Genomic DNA, 23,849 nt, shown 5'->3' with positions numbered 1-23,849 from the left:
GCTTTCGAAATGTGGTGCTACAGAAGAATACTGAAGATAAGGTGGATAGATCACGTAACTAATGAGGAGGTATTGAATAGGATTGGGGAGAAGAGAAGTTTGTGGCACAACTTGACTAGAAGAAGGGATCGGTTGGTAGGACATGTTTTGAGGCATCAAGGGATCACAAATTTAGCATTGGAGGGCAGCGTGGAGGGTAAAAATCGTAGAGGGAGACCGAGAGATGAGTACACCAAGCAGATTCAGAAGGATGTAGGTTGCAGTAGGTACTGGGAGATGAAGCAGCTTGCACAGGATAGAGTAGCATGGAGAGCTGCATCAAACCAGTCTCAGGACTGAAGACAACAACAACAACAACAACAAAGAAAAAAGAAAGTTACTTTTTTTTTTAATAGAAAACTGTAATGTTTCCTGAGGCACAATGTAAGGAAAAATATGAATTTTACATTTGGGAAAATTTTTCTAGATTTGTAAATGAAAATGATTACAGTATTTTGGTAACTGAAGGGTTACTAGTTGTAGAAAATTCAACAAATGAGATCAAAATATTTATCAAATAAACATTACACATTGAATAATTTAATGTATGTAATAAAATTTTTGCAGAAAAACTGAAGATGAGCAGGATTTTGCTAGAGTACAAGAAAGACATTAAAGATGACCCTAAAAACTGGAGATCAGTTTCGTTGATATCAAGTTTTCAAATCCTAGAAATGCTTGTGTATAATTGATTATTTGTTTACAATTTATCCCACCAGATGGTAGAAGAATTGAATCCTCAAATGGCACATGAAAACGAATGAAAATTTTGCTAGCTTTTGGACTAATCCTTTAACGACCTAGAGTACACATGCTTACTGTTGGATTGGATGATGATGATGATGATGATGTTTGTTTTGTAGGGTGCTCAACTGCGCGGTCATCAGCGCCTGTATGAAGTCCCAATTTTTACACAGTCCATGTTCTGTTCACAGTCCTATCTAGTTACACTCACAAATGATGATGATGATGAAATGATGAGGACAACACAAACACTAAGTCCCCAGGGAGAAAAATCCCCAACCCAGCTGGGAATGAAACCTGGGACCCCGTGATCCAGAGGTAGTAATACTAGCCCCTAGACCACGAGCTGCAGACCTGTCGGATTGTGTGTGTAGAGGTAGAAAGAGGTGGGAAGTGAGAGGAGGGGTAGAGGTTCGGTAGCTTTTGGCTCAGAGGAAGAAAACAAGTCTCTAGGGCAGAAATGTGGGATGCAGAGGCAGTAGGTGCACAGGATAGGTGAGTTCATGTGGCACACAATGATAATGCTGTGGAGGGGTGGCAAGACAGAGAAAGGGGAGACTGTTGAGTGGAGGGTGTGAATGCAGTGGGTTAGTGGAGATTGAGAAGTATTGCAGCAGTAAAGGATGTGTTGCAAGGATAGCTTCCATCTGCTTAGTTCAGAAAAGCTGGTGCCAGAGAAAAAAGTTCAGATGGCACAGGTTGTGAAGCAGCCATTCAACTTTAACATGTACTCAGCAATGTACTCCAGTGCTGAGTGGTCAGTAGGTTACAGTTTGGTAGTGGTCATTCATTCTGTTGGATGGCTGGGTGATGGTCATGCCCACATAAAATGCTGTGCAGAAGTTGCAGTAGAGCTAGTATATGATATGGCTTTGGCTACTATCATGGGCGGCTCTGCCTTTGATGAGATAGGATAAGCCTGTGATAGGGCTAAAGTAGGCTGTGTTGGATGTGTGAATTGGGCAGGTCTTACACCTGGATCTTCCATGGGGGTATGACCTCATTGGAAAAATAAAACTTAAGTTGTAAAGGAAATGCACCATATACAACAACAAAACACAGTGCTCCTACAAGCGTCTGCCAACGGCAAAATGTGTCAAAGGCTTTAGGAAGACTATGCAATGCTTCATAACAACAAATTGCTTCCAATAAGCTTGACGTCACAACTGTTTACATTAGATTCGTTTAAGTGGTTGCGAGCGAGCTTATGCGCATGTGCAGTTGAGTCGCATATGAGTAGTACCACAGTCTAACATGTGGTAGTACCTTCTCACACTTCTGGCTACAGAAGTGTGGCAGTTAGCTGTATAAGCAAAAGCAGCAAGCAGCCAGATGCTATCCGGAAAAATTTCACTGGTGCACCTAAGCCGTCAGATTCACGTATGCGCAACAGGCCCGGAACTAGTGGGTGAGGGCAAACTGTGGTATCTGCCCCAGGTGTTTCGGGGGGTGGGGGGCACCAAATTCATATTATTGAGGAAAAAGACCTTGTTTCACAAAGCACCTAGCATCCAGCGTACATTGGTCTATTGATTACTCACATGATTTTGAACGCATCCCTGTTGGTTTTTGAACAAATTGTAAGTTGATTTCTGAATGAATCATAAGATGATTTTTGAATGCGTGCATAGTGTACGTGATGTCTCAGGCAGGGGAATCCCTGTTGCATCTAGAAGTCAACTTAACTGCAGACAAAAACGGATGGGTCTATACGATCTGAGCAGAATAAAGCCGAATGGGTGAAGAACAGACTGAGTTGTAGTGGGGAGGTGGTAGTCTCCATGTGACCTGTATTTATGTTAATGCTCTCACGTCAAATGAAAACAAAATGGATTTCTGTGGCCGGGATCTATCAAGTGAATTAAAATATATTCACATAATTATTGAAGGGTGTCCCACATCGTCCCCTACGCTCCTCAAAGTATGGGACCTCATCATCATCATCATAATCAAAATATGTTATTAGTTTAAGATTTTATTTTATTTTCACCTTTCTGACAGTCAAGCGTTAATAGCTTTGCAGAACAATGAAGTTATTTTTTGTCAGTTTTATTAAAGAAATTGGACTTTTATTAATCTTTTCTGCTGAGAAAGTTAATTTATTTGAAACGAAGTGTTTAATTTCACACTGTTGGCTAGTTTCAATTGTTCGCTGTATTTCAAGTTCATGTTTTCATCTTCTAGCACATATGGCATTATGCCATAATAAAGACCAAACATGAGATAATACAGTACTGGTACTCCAAGAAAATTTACATCTGAATCTGGACATACGAATGTGCGCTTTAAGCCAAATTCTGCATTTTAGTATGGTCCACAAAATTCCCACGCTCTTGGAGTATCCTCTAATGCCTTGTTTATTTTATGACATAATGTAAGATGTTTTAATGTTATAGATGTACGAACATAGCGGCTTCCTACACCATTGTAGCTGTGCAAGTGTGGCGACACTCTGGCAACTACTGAAGCGAATCTATTTCTAACAGGTTGCGGGAAAATATTCCGAATAGTTGTTTGAATAGCATTGCTTTCAAAGTAAATTTCCTTGTACGCAAGATGAACGCTGTGCACGATTGTCTGATGAATTACTTAAATCACAGAGCGTTTGACTCTCATTCAAAAATCAAATCTTTGAGGATGACCATTTCGAATATTTTCGAGCCCAGAAGATCAGACATTTATGTTGTTGTTAAAAATTTTATTAGCATATTTGTGTGATGTATCTTGAAGCATAACACACGCAAAAAATATCAACATTATGTGTGAAAGCTTAGCTTCTCTTGCAGACCAATATTATACATCTACGTCTATAGGGTTACTCTGCAATTCACACTTAAGTGCCAGGCAGAGGCAACAATATGTATATTAAGTTAAACCATTACCTTTTCCTGTTTGTGTGTTAGCACTACTTAACAGTGATATTGCTATTGGCTGACTACATCACATGTCCTATGCTCTGAATATCCTCTGTCATCGGCTGGCGAGATCGCTTGACATGAGCTGCGACTGGCTTAAAAAAGCGCATCGCAATCTTGAATTCGAATTTGAATTTATACTTTTGTAATACGAAAATATGGAGTGTACATGTTGCTGCACATTAGACAACTTTTCAAAACATGTTTCTTCCCCTGAGTTTTCTAAAGTGCGGGGAAATTCTATGCCGATATATATAAAACCACAACCATATAAAGAATTGATAAGTTTTACAGTTCCGAGGAAGAGTATAGTGTTACTTAACGCGGAAAAAGTGTATTTTCAACTGGGAGAAAGTGTATTTTTAACCGGGAAAAATCTGGGAATTTTTTTTCCTCGGCCACATATACAGGGTGTATATGTACTCTGGGTGATAGTGGGTGATTTGAAGGTTACTCTTTTGCAGTTGATTTGGGCAGATGAAGGATGGGTTGGGGGTGTGTGAAAATATGCCACAGGAAATCTGTCACCTTTTTTGCAGGGAGGGGGGGAGGGGGGGACGCAGTAGTGTTTGTCTGTGAGGTCTTCGTGAGACCTTTGGCACACTGAGCAAGGGAATTCTCATTACCACAGATATGCCCTCCATTGATGCACAGGATGAATGGGAGCGTGTTTTGGTGTGGAAGGAGTGGCAGCTGTCAAAAAGCGGGCAGTGTTGGTGGATGGAGGGCTAGATGTGGACAGAAGTATGGATTGAGCCTTCAGAGAGTTTGGGATCAACATCCAGAAAGGTGGCATGATAGGCCGATGAAGACCAGGTGAAGTGGATGGGAGAGAAAGTGTTGAAGTTTGGAGGAATGAGGATGTAGTATCTTGGCCGTGGATCCAGTTCTTGAAGATATCATCCCAGATCCTCTCCCCTCATTCCATCTCCCTCCTGTTATTAGGTATTATTGTGAATAATGAGCTGAAATGGAAACTGCACATTAATACTGTCTGTAAGAAACTCTGTTCCATAATATTCATAGCAAACGAGCTACTGCTGTAAGCAAACAAACAGCATCTATGCCCAGAGTACCATGGACTCTTTCAACCATACCTGGAGTATTTTGCAGTGTTAAAGAGTGCCTTTTAAATTTGAATATAATGTTCTTTGTAATCAATGCTGTTAGAGAGTGTAATCAAAATGATTTCTCCTTAGGAAATAGCTGTTACTGAAAGTTTTCTGTTTTTGACATTGCCTATATTACACACAATGTTTTCAGTTTCTTTTGGAAACATGCATTTTATTTGTACTTTATGCTTATTAAGAGAACATTTTTAGAACATTTTATTCCAAATTGAAGCAAACCATTTTCACTTTTGTAAAGATTGTGGAGCCTTTGTGAAATCTACACTAGTACCATTTGATGTCATTGTGAATGTCCTAGTTTGCTTCGACTTATTGAATTTAATATTTTCCTATTCTAAATGAGTAATTGTTTTGTGTTACATAAATAATATTCATACTGAGTGATTTGTTTCTTTATGTCATAGTGTGGAAATCTCAGCAGGGGTGTTGAATTCTGTCTGTAGTTAAATTATTGAAGAATTTTGATACTGATACCAAAGTTAGTTCTCTTTGTAGAGAATTGTTTTGTACTGAAGAGTAAATTCATTAAGAAAGCCATTGTGTTTCCATAAATATTGCCATAAAATACTATCTCAAAAAAAATTTTTTTTGAAGGAAAAAAAACTTAAGTTAAGGTAAGTGTCCAGATATTTGAAAGGCAGCAAAAAGTAATCGCTGCTAATGCCATAACCCTATATTCATTAAATGTGGCTTATGAATTACAGATTGAGAAGTGTAATGATATGCAAAATGTGATTGTTTTGTTTTTGATGAAGATTTGTTGCAAAGAGAGTACAGTATAAAAGGGAATAGTGTATTTGTTCATTTTAGAGCTTAATTGTGCTCACTGGTTTGTGTTATTAAGAAAAAAAGAATGTTTGGTTACAGTGAATATAATTCATGATGAATTGGAAAATTTGAATGAAACAATTAAATAGTGATATGTGACTAAATTTGTCTTCACTACAGGACAGAATGTTTGCATTTCAGGTAACTGCCTCATCCATTTTATTCAGAAAAAACTCAGAGAAATTGACTTGTGGAATGAACCATTTATATCGGTTGAGGAACTTGTGAATACAGTGAGTTCTTTTGCAAGTATTTTCAGTTGCAATAAATTAATCTAACATTTACAATTGCAATTTTTTCTTCATTTCATGCAAATTATAGTGAAATAAAACAAAATCATATCTATGTAAGATGTGTTAGATTGTTTTTGATTTGTCCTAGTAGTTTTTTATTTATTTAATAAGTTAGTTGCTTGTTTCATTTATTGTAGTTGTGATATCACGCTATGCAATGGAATGAGTCAGTCAATTATAAGACACTTTCTCACTTAATTAAATGAACAACTGCTCCATTTCATGCTACAATCCATGCTGTGTCTTCTTTGAACCTGCCTGAAAATGTCCAATTACTTGGCAACTCTTCAGACATTGTATTCAGTAAAATGCAGTTGAATTGTCCATGCAAAGAGTTCAGAAGCATCATAAATTCATTTATTGAATCACACCATTTATTGATCCATGACAGACTGAACAAAATTTCAGCATATCTTGACCTGAATTAACATATCATAAGAAGGTCATGACATAGCTCTTCAGTATCATAGCATTTCTTTCACCACCATTTCCTCATTCCTGAAGTCCTTTTGACTTCTGGATGCTGTTCTGCAGTGACCCAGGCTTAGGTATGGTGCCCTCTTGCCATGAGCACGTCATCTGCCTCAGGAAGCATCATCATAACACTATCCAGAAGTTCCATTATGAACGGAAAATAACAGTGTGTGATTTTAGGCTTTCCTAGTGTAAAAAGATAAACGTGATTAAAAAATGCATGATGTTACTACTCAAAAATATATACATAATTCCTAGGCCTGCATGTGTACCTCAATTATACTAGAGTGCAAGAGCTGGTGTAGCATTTCTGAAAGAAATTTGTGTTTATAAGTCTACATTCTGTCACATCTTCCTCCCACAGTTCACTTTCCGAGCACAAAATCAGGGTTGCCACAAGTTCTTGAAATCAGGGAATTTCAAACATGTTAGCAAAATCAAGAAAATATCAGGTAAATTTGAAAAAAATGTTGGAAAAATCTCGTCTTTGTGTCAGTAGATGAAATGACTTGTTTACTGACATGTTGTGCATCGTTGCCGGCTGGGCACAGCTGAGTATTTGAGCCGCTTTCCTACTCCCTCATTCTTACTGCTTCTCCCCTTTTTACCACTTCCCCCAGACTGCAGTCAGTGCTGCCACCACTTCTTGCTGCTAGCCTAGCAGCAGCCAGTGAGAGGCAGGGAGGTGTGAGGACTGCTTTGTTTGGATCTGATTCTCAGAGACTGTTGATGGAGCAGCCGGAGACAGCTGTCATGTTTGCATGAGTTGTGTATGAATGATTGTGTGAATGTGTGTGTGTCCTTTCATTTTCTGACAAAGACTACGGTGAAGAATTTAGTTGTGAGAGTGTGATTGTCTTTTCTATGTGTCTGTCTGCAGCTCAGTGATCACATTTATGGTGAGTTGCTAACTATCCTCATTAGTATTGATTTTCAGAATATTCACCCAAGGTATCTGTTGCGTGGATGGATCACCACAGTCTCATTTCGTCATCATGGCGTCTGTGACCTGTAAATAGCTGGCCACACCAGTGGACTTCCATATGGGTCAAAACCACAGGTCATCTCTGTGGGTACCTCTAACAGATCAGGCTTGCCTATATGAAGCCCATCATTTCTCACTAATGTGCAGGCCCTGCCAGTCAGATCTAGTCTCACCGATCTGCCTACAACCCAGGTCTGTTTGTGTGTGGCAAATGTGGCAGATTTTCATGGTTTATGCATGGGCTCAGGACTGCGGTACTCCTTGGCAGGCCAGAGGCTACTGGCAATGGATTGTAGGAATTGCAACTGTCTCAAAACAAGAACATTGTACAGTGCGGCATTTTATAGACATATTTCTTATTCTAGTACATTTTGGCACTTTGAAAGTACTTGATATATTAGAAAGTATTACTAACAAAGAGATAGAGGGGCTGGCCAGTACTTACCTCAGCTCAGTACAGCCGATAGAAACACAAAAAACAACCGAAAATTTAAGTTCCTAGCTTTTGGAATAAATATTCCTTCATCAGGGAGGAGAGAGGGGAAAGAAAGGGAAGAAGGGAAAGTGGATTTAGTTACTCACAACCCAGGTTATGAAGCAACAGGGAAAGGAAAACAGGGAAGGTAGCAAGGATGGAGGCATGGTTGTCTGAGGGAAGCCAAAGATATTCTACTGCAGGTACTGTGCCAGCTTCAAACCAAAGAGGATGCATACAGAAGTCAAGAGGTGTACAGTATAAAGATGTAGGATGGGAAGATGCATGAATGGCTAAAGAGGAAAGGGAAAGAGGAGAAGACTGAAAAGTAAATGGGAGTGAGGTTGTTTAACGTAGGTTCAGTCCAGGGGGATGGCGGGATGAAAGGATGTGCTGGAGTGCAAGTTCCCATCTCCGCAGTTCAGAGGGACTGGTGTTGGGTGGGAGAAGCCAAATGGCACATACAGTTTAGCAGGTTCCTAGGTCCCTAGAATTATGCTGGAGGGCATGCTCCGCTACTGGGTATTGGACATCTCCTAGGCGGACAGTTCGTCTGTGTCCGTTCATACGCTCAGCCAGTTTAGTTGTTGTCATACCAATGTAAAAGGCTGTGCAGTGCAGGCATGTCAGCTGATAAATCACATGTGTAGTCTCACACGTGGCCCTGCCTTGAATTGTGTATGTTTTCCTAGTAGCGGGGCTGGAGTAGGTGGTTGTGGGGGGATGCATGGGGCAGGTTTTGCAGCGGGGTCGGTTACAGGGGTAGGAACCGCTGGGTAGAGAAGGTAGTCTGGGAATATTGCACCTGAAATTGAATGCAGTTGAAAGTAGCCAATAGTGAGGAATGATACAATTCGTTTCAAATAAACTAAGTGCCTCAGTGGAAAGAAAATATAATAGAAGCAAATTTCTCTACAAAACAGATGGAAATAGCTTTATTAAGACATTAATGGTTGATTGCTAATCACGTGGAAGGAATATAAAATTGAAACTCCTAACTTATTTTGGTATTTCATTGTTATGAGAATGTATATTAATTAATTTGATGACTTCCGGCCACAGAAATCTGTTTTGATTTCATTTGGCATGGGAGCTGTAAACGAAGAGACCAGCAATATTACGAAGACGCGAAACATATACACGGGTCACGTGGTGAAGGACCCAAACCCACTATAAATCAGGGTGCTCTGCGCATGGGCGAAACTGGCAGTGTGGACGTGCTGGAAAATTTTTTCCGGGTAGCATCTGGTCACTTGCTACTACTGTTCATACAGCAAACAGCCACACCCCAAGTAGCTAGAAGCAGGAGGAAGGCACTGCTCATACGCGAATTCAGCTGTGCACAGGCACACAAGCCTGCTGGCAACTGCTCATACATATCTCTTGACTTACAAAAACGCATTACAATCTTTGGTAACTAACGTGCTGTGTTTGCGGAATTTGAATTTATACCTTTGTAATATTACAATATGCGGTGAACTTGTTGCTGGACATCAAACTATTTTTCCCTACTGGCAGACATTTGCTAATGTGCCTGGAAGCTCAAGCCAGTGCATGAAACCTTAACCCTTGAAAGGATTGATAAGTTTTACAGCTTCGAGGGAAAGTATCCTGTCACTTAACATGGAAAAAGTGTATTTTTGTCCGGGAGAAAAAGTATTTTTAACCGGGAAATCGGGGAACTTTTTTTCCTTGTCCACGTATACACCCTGTTGTGGCCACTGGCATTTTGTAAGCTATGTACTCACGTAACTTCTGAAAGAAAAACCACACCATACCTGTAAAATAATAGACATAACACAGTGGACAATAACGAACGTAGTAAAACCAACATTTTATTGGCGGTCACCTATAGGATTGGTTTACACAACTCTGCCCTGCCTTATACACTTCTTTCAAGAGGCCTATTTTTTCCTGAGGTTATTTCTGATATCAGCGAAGATATTTTAAATCTGCCTTGCGAATCCAATCAAATATGTATTTTTGTCACCAAATGTGTTTTGTTTTATTGAAATAAAATAACATCAGCGGTCTTAATGAAACACGTATGTACCATTTGGCTTGCTTTCTCCATTTAAAAACAGTTCATTGCAAAAGATGTTGATGTTAGTACTTAAGATTTTGCTTACTTGTTTAGAAATACTAAAGTCCTTACACTTTTTTGCCAACTTATGTCTTTATTTACCCTCAAAATTTGTCCCTCCAGGGGGCCAACAGCTCTTTTGTGTGTACGTGTGCGCATGCATGGGATCCTAAGCTACTGCAGCTGTTATTCTTTTCCATTCTGCTTTCCCTTCCCCTTCCTTCTCCTTCCCTGTTCTTCTTCCTTTCCCTGCCTGTTACTTTCCTTCTCTTGCTGTTCTTTTTTATGTCTGCTTGGCTATCCTAATGACTTTGCTTCTTCTTGCAGTTTTTGTTGGTTGGTTTTCTTCCTCATTTTAGGCTTTTCTTTTGTTTCCCCTCAGGGGTTTGACTTCCATCTCCAAATTTGGAATCTGTAGTGTGAGCCAGATGGGGAAGAACTCCCTCCATAGCATCTTTTGCATGGAATCCTCCTCCTCTCCATCTCCTTTTCCCCCTCTTCCCCTCCCTCCCTGCCAAAGCTCTTTTGCCTTCTTGCTAGATCACCAGCTTGGTAACCAGTCTGTGTGGTGGGGCTGTTATGTACCCATCTGGCGGATCCCCTTGAGACCACAGGGGTCACACTGCTGGTAACTGTGCTGTGAACACATTGTGAAAGCCTAGAAGTGGCTGCCCATCTTTTTGGGTCATCAGAACTCCTGGCAATGATCTTCCTGCCAGACAGCTCTTGCTGTGGTTGTGTGGTGCCCAGAAGGTGACCCCCTGTTCAGAGTTGGTGGTACCAGGGCTGACGTTTGGCACATGAAATGTGTTAAACTCTCTGACCACTCTACTGCAGCCACATTTCTTCCTTAACATAGTTCTGTCTCAGTTCCTGTTTCTGCCTTTCCAAACTCACCCTCTCTCTCTTTGTGGGTGCGATCGTTTAGGAGACAACCCCATGGCTATTGCTCCTCACAAGTCACTCAGTTTTATGCAGGATGTAATTTTCCATAGGGATATTCTCCTCCAGTTCGAGGATGTACTTACAACTAATCTGGATCGACGTGGTGTTCACTTCATCCAGCATGTCCAGAAAGGCTCCAAGGACCATTGTGTAGACACTGGTGCTTTCTTTATGGCATTTGAGGGGAATACCCTGCCTGAGGTCAAGGTAATGGTGTACAGATGTGACATGAAACCATACATTTTCCCTCCCATGTTTTGCTTCCATTGCTTCAAGTTCGGCCACATGTCCTGACAATGCAATGCTACTCCCATCTGTTGTGACTGGTAGCTGCCCTCTTTATGTGGGGAGCCCTTGCACCCTAACGCTTAACTGTGTGAACTGCTTTCGTTGCCATTCTCCCTACTAACCCAAGTGTCCATTGTACATGAAGGAAAAAAGTATTCAGGAAATAAAGATCCTTGACTGTCTCAGCTACTTTGAGGCCCGGAAGAAATTTGATGAGACTTTAGCCCATAAATCTCTCCTCTACCTTTGCCTCAGTTATGCCTTCCCCTCCTCATCCCTCCCTCTTAGCTCCATCCTGCCACCCCTCCTCCTCCTCTTCCTCATCACCAGGGAAAATGTTCTGCTCTCTGGCTCCTGCCAGGGATGGGGCTCTATCTCGGAACACCCTTCCCCAGAGTTCTCAGGACAAGGAAACTTGCACCCTCAGGCCAGAGGAGAGACCCGCGCTCCGAGGCCCCAAATCCACTCGCTCTCTGTCAGATTCTGACATCACTGCCACCTTTTCCCTTACTGATAATGCCACTTCCCTCCCTCCAAGGGAGTAGAAGCTGCAGCACAAGTCAAAGGACGAGGCTTCCACAGGGGCTTCACTGCCTCCACGTTACCCTGAATCACACCCAGTTTTTATGGATGTCACCACATTCTCGTTGATGACGACCACTGACCAAGTGATGTGACATCCCCTCGGCTTCTTTATGTCTCACCTGGGCTCTCACCACACAATAATCCAGTGGAATTGCAATTGATATTATTGTCACCTCCCGGAAATACAACACCTTCCTTCCTCCTACTATTCGTTCTCTCTTTCTCTTCGTGAAACTCCCTTTGGTGTTGACCACGCTCTAATGTTTCATGTTACTGTTTGTTCTGTTGGAACTTTGCCAGTCTCAGGATAGCGTTTGGAGGGGTATGCACTTTCGTTCGCAATGATTTCATTAGTGACCGGATCCCCCTTCATACCAACCGGGAAGCGATATGGGTAGAGTGCAGACAACTCTGGCAGTCACTGTTTGCAATGTCTACCTCCCTCCAGGTAGGCCACTTTCTTATGTTGTACTGTCTACCTTAAATAAGTAACTCCCACCCCCATATCTCCTCCTTGGGGACTTCAGTGAACCCCACCCCCTGTGGGGGGTGCCACTTTATCAGGTAGTGGTCTTCTTCTTGACCAACTTACTACAGACTTTGAATTGTATCTCCTCAATGACAGTTTTAGTGCTACTCACGACACCTCTACTGCTATCGGTCTCACAATTGCCTCCCCTGCTCTTGTGGTTTGCCTACGTGATGATAACTGCAGTGATGCGGTCATGCAGTGCACCTTTGCCAATGTTCTTCATGCTGCTGGCACTGCTGGCCCCCTATGCACAGGTCTCCCTCATCATCAACCAGTGGTGGACCAAGGATGTAGCAGTCACTGTCCAGTATTGCCGACAGATGCTGCAGCGATTTAAGCAACCCCCTTCACAGGCCAACTTCCTCACTTTTAAGTGTGTCCTTGCTAAGACTTTTTATCTTATTAAGCAGAGTAAAAAGGAATGTTGGGAGTGCTATGTTTCCTTCCTGGGGATGTATGACTCTTCTTCGCAGGTTTGGACCAAGGTCCATAGCCTTCTGGACCGCCAGTGACAGTCAGCTGTCCACAGGTTATACTCCAAGGTGTTCTGTCTACTGATCCACTGGTCCTTGCAGAACACCTCGTGACACACTTTGCAACAGCATCAGTGTCCTCTTCGTCTCGTGCCGTCTTTCTCCGGCAGAAACACAGAGTAGAATAAACCCACCTTCTGTTTCAACCCTCATGAAGCTGAACCCTAAATTGAACCCTTCACTGAATGTGAATTCTTGCATTCTCCTACTTCTTCACATGATATTGCCCCAGGCCCAGATTCCATCCACAACCAGATGATCCAACACTTGGACATTACACAGAGGCAATATCTACTCAGGGTCTTCAACCACATCTGGCTCACGGCTGCCTTCCCCTCACAATAATGAGACAGTATAGTCATCTCTGTCCTTAAGCCTGGGGAGAACCCAACGTCTCTCGACAGCTACTGCCCAATTAGCCTGACGAATGTACTTTGTAAGCTGCTTGAGTGGATGGTTAGCTCCCAATTATGTTGGGTTACTAATTGTCGGCACTTTGTCATGGTCCTCTTTGACCTACATAAGGCATATGACACAGCTTGGTGCCACCACATTTCAGTTACCCTCCATGAGTGGGGCTTTCATGGCCCCCTTTTAATTTTTATTTGTGAATTTTTATCCCACTAGCTTGACAGGGTTCAGTTGGCACTTCACTAAGCACCTCTCGGATTCAGGAGAATGGTATCCCAAAGGGTTCTTTATTAAGTGTCACATTCTTATTCATAGTCATCAATGGGCTTGTAACCTCTGTTGGCACTCAGGTTACCCCACCGTTGCATGTCGACAATTTTTGCATTTGGTGCAGCTCCCACTTGGTAGCATCTGCTGACTGCTGGCTCTGAGGTTCCATCCGACAGACCTCTGCGTGGGCTGTCTCCCATGGCTTCAAGTTGTCTCCCTCCAAAATGCAGGTTTTGCATTTTTGTTGTCAATTCATAGTACACCCTGATCCAGAACTTTATTTAGGCGACCAGCTCCTAGATTAAATGATGACTAACTGACTGCTGACAGGTGTTGTTGATATACCTCGATGTGGACAGTTGAAAATGTGTGCCCCGACTGGTGCTCGAATCCGGGATCTCCTGCTTACATGGCAGATGCTCTATCCATCTGAGCCATCAAGGACACAGATGAATAGTGCGATTGCAAGGACTTACCCCTCGCACGCTTCTCGTGAGACTCACATTCCCAACTGTCCACAATTCTACCTATGTAGTGTACCTTATAGACATTTGCCCATTCACTCATTACTCGTGCACACTTTGGCGATATATAGTTAAAGGCTACCCAGCCATTGACCTTCGTCTGTGCGAATGCACACAGGTTGCCCAAACTCTTACGGGAATTGCCAAAGCGTGCGCAAGTAATGAGTGAATGGGCAAATGTCTATAAGGTACATTACATAGATAGAATTGTGGACAGTTGGAAATGTGAATCCCACAGGAAGCGTGCAAGGGATAATTCCCTGCAGTCGCGCTATTCATCTGTGTCCTCAATGGCTCAGGTGGATAGAGCGTCTGCCATGTAAGCAGGAGATCCCGGGATTGAGTCCTGGTCGGGGCACTTGTTTTCAGCTGTCCACATCAAGGTATATCAACAACACCTGTAGGTAGCTGTGGGCTTCAGTTAGTCATGATTTATTCCAGGGAAAAGCTGCACGGTCATTTACAGTATCTGTTCTTTCGAGAACAGTTACGGTCTTCACAGCTCCTAGATCCACTGCTTTATGCCGTGTACGCATCGGTCATAGGCTCACTCATTGTTTCCGCCTTTGTAATGTACCACCCCTACAATATGGTTGTGGAGCCAGACTGACAGTATTGTGCTAAGTGTGGTCTTTCTTAATTTTAATATTAGCAGACAATCCACGGATGGTTAAATTGGTCCTCAGTTTCCTCCATGAAAGTGGTTATTTCCAGATATAAGGTTATGCTTTACTCCTGGAGCAGAGACAATGTGGTTGTGGTTGGTCTCTCTCTTCACGTTTTCTTGGTCTGGGACCCCATGACAACTCCCCCGTGGAAAGACAATTTTTTTCCAGTTTTTAGATTTGGTCCAACCTTTTATGCATTTCACTGTGTGTGTTTGAACTTCCTTGTTTTATAGTTTGACTCCCCTGACTGGATTCATCCACTTTTAGTGGACCATCTTTCTTCTGTGAGTAATTTTAGAATTACTGGACTGATAATCTTGCCATTTGGTCTCATAAACCCTCTCAATTAGTCCATCAATCAGTCTCAAAATTTTTCAGGAAAAATTCTAAACCTTGTCTAAAAATCAGGGAAATATCAGGGAATTTCACTTGGGGAAGCTTGTGGCAAATTTAATAATGAGCTAGTCTCAAATATCTATCTAGAGTCATCATTTAAAACCAGTTCTTGAAACTTTATTGGTAGACATTCTTGGGAAAGTCTACATTTATCTTCAGGAGACTGCCACTCCAGTTTTTTCAACATCACTGTAACACTTTCCCATGGGTCAAAGAAATGTGACCATTCATGCTGCCCTTCTCTATATACATTCAATATCCCCTGTTAGTCCTATTGGGTACAGGTCCAGCACACTTAAGCAATATTCTCAAATGGTCGCATAAGTGATTTGTAAGCAATCTCCTTTGTGAACTGGTTACACTTTCCCAGTATTCTACCAAAAACTAAAGTTTACCACCTGCTTCACCCACAACAGAGCCTGTGTGATCTTTCTATTTCATATCCCTACAAAGTATTACACCGAAGTATTTGTATGAGTTTGCCGATTCCAACTGTGACTCATTGATATTATAGTCATGGAATACTATGTTTTTTTGTTTTGTAAAGTGCGTAATTATACATCCCTGAACATTTAAGGGCAATTTACGAATTGTTGCACCACTTTGAAAACTTATCAAGATCTGAGTGAACATTCATACAGCTTCTTTCAGGCAATACTTTACTGTAGATAACTGCATCATCTGCAAAACACCTGACGTTACTGTTAATATCGTCCACAAGGTCATTAATATAAAACATGAACAGCAAGGGTCCCAATATACTTCACTGTGAGGGGCATCTGAAGTTACTTCTACATCTAATGATGAATGTCCATCCAGGATAACATGCTGTGTTCTCCCTACCAAAAAGTCCTAATACAGTTACAAATTTCACTTGATTTAAGAATCATGAAAGAAGGTTGTATACGTGGAAGAACCCTGGAGATACTAAAAGGTATCAGATAGATTATATAATGGTAAGACAGAGATTTAGGAACCAGGTTTTAAGTTGTAAGACATTTCCAGGGGCAGATGTGAACTCTGACCACAATCTATTGGTTATGACCTGTAGATTAAAACTGAAGAAACTGCAAAAATGTGGGAAATTAAGGAGATGGGACCTGGATAAACTGAAAGAACCAGAGGTTATACAGAGTTTCAAAGAGAGCATAAGGGAACAATTGACAGGAATAGGGGAAAGAAATACAGTAGAAGAAGAATGGGTAGCTCTGAGGGATGTAGTAGTGAAGGCAGCAGAGGATAAAGTAGGTACAAAGACGAGGGCTGCTAGAAATCCTTGGGTAACAGAAGAAATATTGAATTTAATTGATGAAAGGAGAAAATATAAAAATGCAGTAAATGAAGCAGGCAAAAAGGAATACAAACGTCTCAAAAATGAGATCGACAGGAAGTGCAAAATGGCTAAACAGGGATGGCTAGAGGACAAATGTAAGGATGTAGAAGCTTATCTCACTAGGGGTAAGATAGATACGGCCTACAGGAAAATTAAAGAGACCTTTGGAGAGAAGAGAACCACGTGTATGAATATCAAGAGCTCAGATGGTAGCCCAGTTCTAAGCAAAGAAGGGAAGGCAGAAAGGTGGAAGGAGTATATAGAAGGTTTATACAAGGGCGATGTACTTGAGGACAATATTATGGAAATAGAAGAAGATGTAGATGAAGACGAAATGGGAGATACGATACTGCGTGAAGAGTTTGACAGAGCACTGAAAGACCTGAGTCGAAACAAGGCCCCCGGAGTAGACAACATTCCATTAGAACTACTGACGGCCTTGGGAGAGCCAGTCATGACAAAACTCTACCAGCTGGTGAGCAAGATGTATGAGACAGGCGAAATACCCTCAGACTTCAAGAAGAATATAATAATTCCAATCCCAAAGAAAGCAGGTGCTGACAGATGTGAAAATTACCGAACTATCAGTTTAATAAGCCACGGCTGCAAAATACTAACGCGAATTCTTTACAGGCGAATGGAAAAACTGGTAGATGCAGACCTCGGGGAGGATCAGTTTGGATTCCGTCGAAATGTTGGAACACGTGAGGCAATACTGACCTTACGTCTTATCTTAGAAGAAAGATTAAGGAAAGGCAAACCTACGTTTCTAGCATTTGTAGACTTAGAGACAGCTTTTGACAATGTTGACTGGAATACTCTCTTTCAAATTCTAAAGGTGGCAGGGGTAAAATACAGGGAGCGAAAGGCTATTTATAATTTATACAGAAACCAGATGGCAGTAATAAGAGTCGAGGGGCATGAAAGGGAAGCAGTGGTTGGGAAAGGAGTGAGACAGGGTTGTAGCCTCTCCCCGATGTTATTCAATCTGTATATTGAGCAAGCAGTAAAGGAAACAAAAGAAAAATTTGGAGTAGGTATTAAAATTCATGGAGACGAAGTAAAAACTTTGAGGTTCGCCGATGACATTGTAATTCTGTCAGAGACAGCAAAGGACTTGGAAGAGCAGTTGAACGGAATGGACAGTGTCTTGAAAGGAGGATATAAGATGAACATTAACAAAAGCAAAACGAGGATAATGGAATGTAGTCAAATTAAATCGGGTGATGCTGAGGGAATTAGATTAGGAAATGAGACACTTAAAGTAGTAAAGGAGTTTTGCTATTTAGGAAGTAAAATAACTGATGATGGTCGAAGTAGAGAGGATATAAAATGTAGACTGGCAATGGCAAGGAAAGCGTTTCTGAAGAAGAGAAATTTGTTAACATCGAATATAGATTTATGTATCAGGAAGTCGTTTCTGAAAGTATTTGTTTGGAGTGTAGCCATGCATGGAAGTGAAACATGGACGATAACTAGTTTGGACAAGAAGAGAATAGAAGCTTTCGAAATGTGGTGCTACAGAAGAATACTGAAGATAAGGTGGATAGATCACGTAGCTAATGAGGAGGTATTGAATAGGATTGGGGAGAAGAGAAGTTTGTGGCACAACTTGACTAGAAGAAGGGATCGGTTGGTAGGACATGTTTTGAGGCATCAAGGGATCACAAATTTAGCATTGGAGGGCAGCGTGGAGGGTAAAAATCGTAGAGGAAGACCGAGAGATGAGTACACTAAGCAGATTCAGAAGGATGTAGGTTGCAGTAGGTACTGGGAGATGAAGCAGCTTGCACAGGATAGAGTAGCATGGAGAGCTGCATCAAACCAGTCTCAGGACTGAAGACAACAACAACAACAACAACACCCCATATGATTGAACTTTTGACAATAAGCGTAGGTGTGATGCTTTTCAGAAATCAAGAAATACTGCATCTACCTGATTACCTAAGTCCAAAGCTTTCAGGACGTCATGTGAGAAAAGTATGATTTAGGTTTCACATGATCGATAGTTTTGAAATCGGTACTGGTTGCCATGGAGAAGGTCATCCTGTTTAAGATACCTCACTATGTTTGAGCTCAGGAATTGTTCCCCGATTCCACAACAAATTCATGTCAAAGATATTGCATGATATTTTTGTGGAGTACGTCTACCACACTTCTCGTAGATGGATGTTATCTGTGATTACTGCCAACTACAGGGCATGGGTTTTTGTTCAGGGGATCTACAAGGGATAGTTAGAAGAGGGGCTAACTCAGTCACAAATACAACACAGAATCTGATAGGGATTTCATTGGGCCCTGGAGTTTCATCCAGTTTTAACGATTTCAGTTGTTTTTCAATACCACTAATACTGATTTCAGTCGCCTTACATGATTTCAGTCACTGCTACAAGGATTAAAGTGGGACAATTCTCTTGCATTTTCCTTTGTAAAGGAACATTTGAAAATGGAGTTAAGTACTTCAGCTTTTGCTTTACTATCCTCAGTTTCAGTTCCTGTCTCAGTTACTAGGACTGGACACTAACTTTGGTGCCTTTTCTACATCTACATCCATACTCCGCAAGCCACCTGATGGTGTGTTTTGAACAACACATGAGAAAAATGAACACTTAAAACTTTCCAGAAAGTTCTGGATTCTCTTATTTTATTATGAAGATCATTTCTCCCCAAGCCAACAAAATAATTTGGAATTTGGAGAAGAAAGTTGTCGATTGAAATTTCATGAGAATATCCAACCACAGCAGAAAACATCTTTGTTTTAATGGTTGCCACTCCATTTTGCATATCATACTGTGGCACTCACTCCCCTAATTTGCAACAATACAAAATGAACTGCCCTTCTTTAAACTTTTTTGTTGTGCTTCATCAATGCTATCTGATGTGGATCCCACACCATACAACTGTACTCCAGAAGAGGACATGTAAGTGTAGGAATTCTCTTTATAACATTGTTGCATTTTATGTGTGTTTTGCCACTAAATTGCAGTCTTTGGTTTGCTGTTCCCATAACATTATCTGTGTGTTCACATCACATATTTAAGATGGATTAATGGTCAGCACTTGAAAATTTAAATAACTTTTTGAAAATTAGTAATTGTCTGCAAATGGACTGTCACTGAATAAAACACAGTACAAGAATTTCCTTATTGCAGAAAGCCTGACCATACCATTAGAAATAATGCATGAGGATAAATTCATAAATGAAACTGAATTTTCTAAATTCTTATATTCTTATATTGATCAGAACATTTTTGTAAGACTCATGTTACAGACCTTCTTAAATGTCTTTGCTCTCCAGCTTTTCGTTGCATCACATGCACATCTGTACTCTGCCATCCACTTTGAAGCGCATGACAGAGGTACATTCAATTTTACCAGGGATTTGCATTACATTCATATATGGAGTGGGAAGGAGAGGATTCTAGTGAATTCCTGCAATCACCATTTAAAGCTGTTTCTTGAAGCATTGTGAGTAGGCTTTCTTATGATAGTTTGTGTCTGACTTCAAATGTCTGCCAGTTCAGTTTCTTTATCATCTCTGACACACACCCATGGATCTAAGAAACTCATGGCCATTTATGTTACCCCTTGTCAGTATTCCCTTCTTAGTCCTATTTGGAGCAAATCTCACACAAAAATTTAGCAGTTTCTTGGCTGGTCACACTAGTGATTTGCAACCTGTCTCCTTTGTAAACAGATTGCATTTCCTTAGTATTCTGCCAATGGGCCATAGACTTTCACATGCTTAATCTGTGACTGAGCCCATGCGATCATCCATATCAGATCTCAGCAAAGTGAGACTCATAGGAATTTGAATGAGTTTATCGATTCCAGTTTTGACTTGTTCACAGTGTAGTCATAGAATAGTATGTTTTTTTGTTTTGTGAAGTGCACAATTTTACATTTATGAACATTTAAATCAAGTTGCCATTCCTTTCACCATTTTGAAATCATTTCAAGATCTGACTGAATATTTGTGCAACTTTTTTCTGACAATACTTCATTATTGATAACCGCATCATCTGCAAAAAAGTCTGCAAGGAACTTATATACAGTGTGAACATGAAGGTTCCAAACACCCCTCCCTGGGGAGCATCTTAAGTTACTTCTATATCTAAAATGAGTAACTGCAAATTCAGGATATGGCTCCTGCAGTTTTGACAGAATTGCACATTACAGTCTTATTTTATACATCCGTTGATAACTTCCCATCCTAGACAACATGCTGCAGCCCTTCTACCAGGAAATCCTTACTCAAGTCACAAAATTTGCTTAATACACCATATGATTGTGCATTTGATGACAAGCTTAGGTGTGCTAAAGGATCAAATGTTTTTCATGTTATAATGATGAAAAACTGCAGCAGTTACTTTTATTTTTTCATGATTAGCGTAATGTGTTTCAAGAGTTTATTTTCATTTCCAAGTTCATTTGATTTCATAAGTTGAAGTGACATTTGAATGTGTGATTTTCTCCCTCTCTTGCATTGTAGTTATCATTTTGACATTATACTACAACTGGAAAATTGGACAAAATGAATCTTGGAATACTTTTATACACTAATGTTAGACATTAGATTTTCTCCTTCTCTTGCATTGTAGTCATCATTTTGACATTATACTACAACTAGAAAATTGGACAAAATGAATCTTGGAATACTTTTATACACTAATGTTAGACATGGTATTTTTGTATGTCTACTTACAAATGTTGTGCCTCCTCCATTACACAGAGTACAATACACAGAAAAATCATCATGTATACTGTTTGTTTTTGTATTTAAAAAAAAACTAATACTAAACTACTCATGAACAGGCCATGAAGGCCCAATGGTACCGACCGGCCTCCATGTCATCCTCAGCCCACAGGCGTCACTGTTTGTATTCAAAACTTCCTATATATATATATATATATATATATATATATATAATAGAAAGAAACTTCCACATGGGAAAAATATATTAAAAACAAAGATTCCAAGACTTACCAAGCGGGAAAGCGCCGGCAGACAGGCACATGAACAAAACACACAAACACACACACAGAATTACTAGCTTTCGCAACCGATGGTTGCTTCTTCAGGAAGGAGAGGGAAAGACGAAAGGATGTGGGTTTTAAGGGAGAGGGTAAGGAGTCATTCCAATCCCGGGAGCGAAAAGACTTCCCTTAGGGGAAAAAAAGGACAGATGTACACTCGCACACACACACAGGTGTACACACACACACACACACACACACACACACACACACACACACACACACACACACATATCCATCCGTACAGCTTCATACATCGGATGTACGGATGGATATGTGTGTGTGTGTGTGTGTGTGTGTGTGTGTGTGTGTGTGTGTGTGTGTGTGTGTGTGTGTTTGCGAGTGTACACCTGTCCTTTTTTTCCCCCTAAGGGAAGTCTTTCCGCTCCCGGGATTGGAATGACTCCTTACCCTCTCCCTTAAAAGCCACATCCTTTCGTCTTTCCCTCTCCTTCCTGAAGAAGCAACCATCGGTTGCGTAAGCTAGTAATTCTGTGTGTGTGTTTGTGTGTTTTGTTCATTGTGCCTGTCTGCCGGCGCTTTACTTATATATATATATATATATATATATATATATATATATATAAAACAGAAAGAAACTTCCACATGGGAAAAATATATTAAAAATAAAGATTCCAAGACTTACCAAGCGGGAAAGCGCCGGCAGACAGGCACATGAACAAAACACACAAACACACACACAAAATTGCGAGCTTTCGCAACTGGCAGTTGCTTCGTCAGGAAGGAAGGAAGGAGAGGGAAAAATGAAAGGGTGTGGGTTTTAAGGGAGAGGGTAAGGAGTCATTCCAATCCCGGGAGCGGAAAGACTTCCCTTAGGGGAAAAAAAAAGGACAGGTGTACACTCGCACACACACACCCATATCCATCCGTGCGGATGGATATGGGTGTGTGTGTGCGAGTGTACACCTGTCCTTTTTTTTTCCCCTAAGGGAAGTCTTTCCGCTCCCGGGATTGGAATGACTCCTTACCCTCTCCCTTAAAACCCACACCCTTTCATTTTTCCCTCTCCTTCCTTCCTTCCTGACGAAGCAACTGCCAGTTGCGAAAGCTCGCAATTTTGTGTGTGTGTTTGTGTGTTTTGTTCATGTGCCTGTCTGCCGGCGCTTTCCCGCTTGGTAAGTCTTGGAATCTTTATATATATATATATATATATATATATATATATATAGGCACATGAACAAAACACACAAACACACACACAGAATTACGAGCTTTCGCAACTGGCAGTTGCTTCGTCAGGAAAGAGGGAAGGAGAGGGAAAAATGAAAGGATGTGGGTTTTAAGGGAGAGGGTAAGGAGTCATTCCAATCCCGGGAGCGGAAAGACTTCCCTTAGGGGAAAAAAGGACAGGTGTACACTCGCACACACACACACACACAAGGTGTATGTGCGGATGGATATGTGTGTGTGTGCGAGTGTACACCTGTCCTTTTTTTTCCCCTAAGGGAAGTCTTTCCGCTCCCGGGATTGGAATGACTCCTTACCCTCTCCCTTAAAACCCACATCCTTTCATTTTTCCCTCTCCTTCCTTCCTTCCTGACGAAGCAACTGCCAGTTGCGAAAGCTCGTAATTCTGTGTGTGTGTTTGTGTGTTTTGTTCATGTGCCTGTCTGCCGGCGCTTTCCCGCTTGGTAAGTCTTGGAATCTTTGTTTTTAATATATTTTTCCCATGTGGAAGTTTCTTTCTGTTTTATTTATATATATATATATATATATATATATATATATATATATATATATATATTTTTTTTTTGAGCCAAGAATTTCTGGGAGCTTTGTTCAATATTAGATATTTCAGCTTTTTCTCAACACTCCTGGCACTAAAATTTATACTACTCATCTTTGCAGCTGAGAGAATTAAGGTGGGGAAATACACTTAGACTTTCATTTGTATAAGAACATTTGAAAATGGAATTTAGCATTTCTGCTTTTCGTTTGCTGCTCTCAATTTCAGTCCCTGTGTCATCCATAATTGTACGGACACTGGCTTTGGTTCCACTAACACCCTTTACATATGACCATAATTTCTTACGGTTTTGTGAAAGTTTTTTGATAATATTCTGATACAGTAATCATTAAAGGCTTCACACATTGACATGTTGATAGCCAAATGCATTTAGTTCAGTATATCACTATCTATAGCTCAATGCTTTGCTATACATATTTTATGCATTATTCTCTTTTTCTTTGGAAGTTTCTCTTCAGTGTGTGTATACCTTGAAGAGTCCTTCTAATCATATACTTCCAGGTACATAGCTATCAAGTGCATGGCAAGATCAACTTTTCTTCTAAACCTGAGCCACAGTTCTTCTTCATGCTCCTCACCATAACTAAATGTTC

At 40.9% G+C, this 23,849-nt stretch overlaps 1 protein-coding gene across 1 annotated transcript in view; it reads left to right on the top strand.

Annotated features, from left to right (window-relative positions):
* Window positions 1-23,849, top strand: part of LOC126328907 (cytoplasmic dynein 2 heavy chain 1) — a 906,666-nt gene that overhangs the window by 154,085 nt on the left and 728,732 nt on the right. The window contains exon 8 of the mRNA XM_049996078.1: window positions 5,798-5,889. Coding sequence (XP_049852035.1) covers window positions 5,798-5,889 — 92 coding nt within the window. The remainder of the gene's footprint in view (window positions 1-5,797; window positions 5,890-23,849) is intronic.

Source organism: Schistocerca gregaria, chromosome 2, assembly GCF_023897955.1.
Source record: "Schistocerca gregaria isolate iqSchGreg1 chromosome 2, iqSchGreg1.2, whole genome shotgun sequence".
In the NCBI taxonomy this organism is placed as follows: domain Eukaryota; kingdom Metazoa; phylum Arthropoda; class Insecta; order Orthoptera; family Acrididae; genus Schistocerca; species Schistocerca gregaria.
Note: the sequence above shows the minus strand (reverse complement) of the source record. Positions and strands in the feature narration are given on the sequence as shown.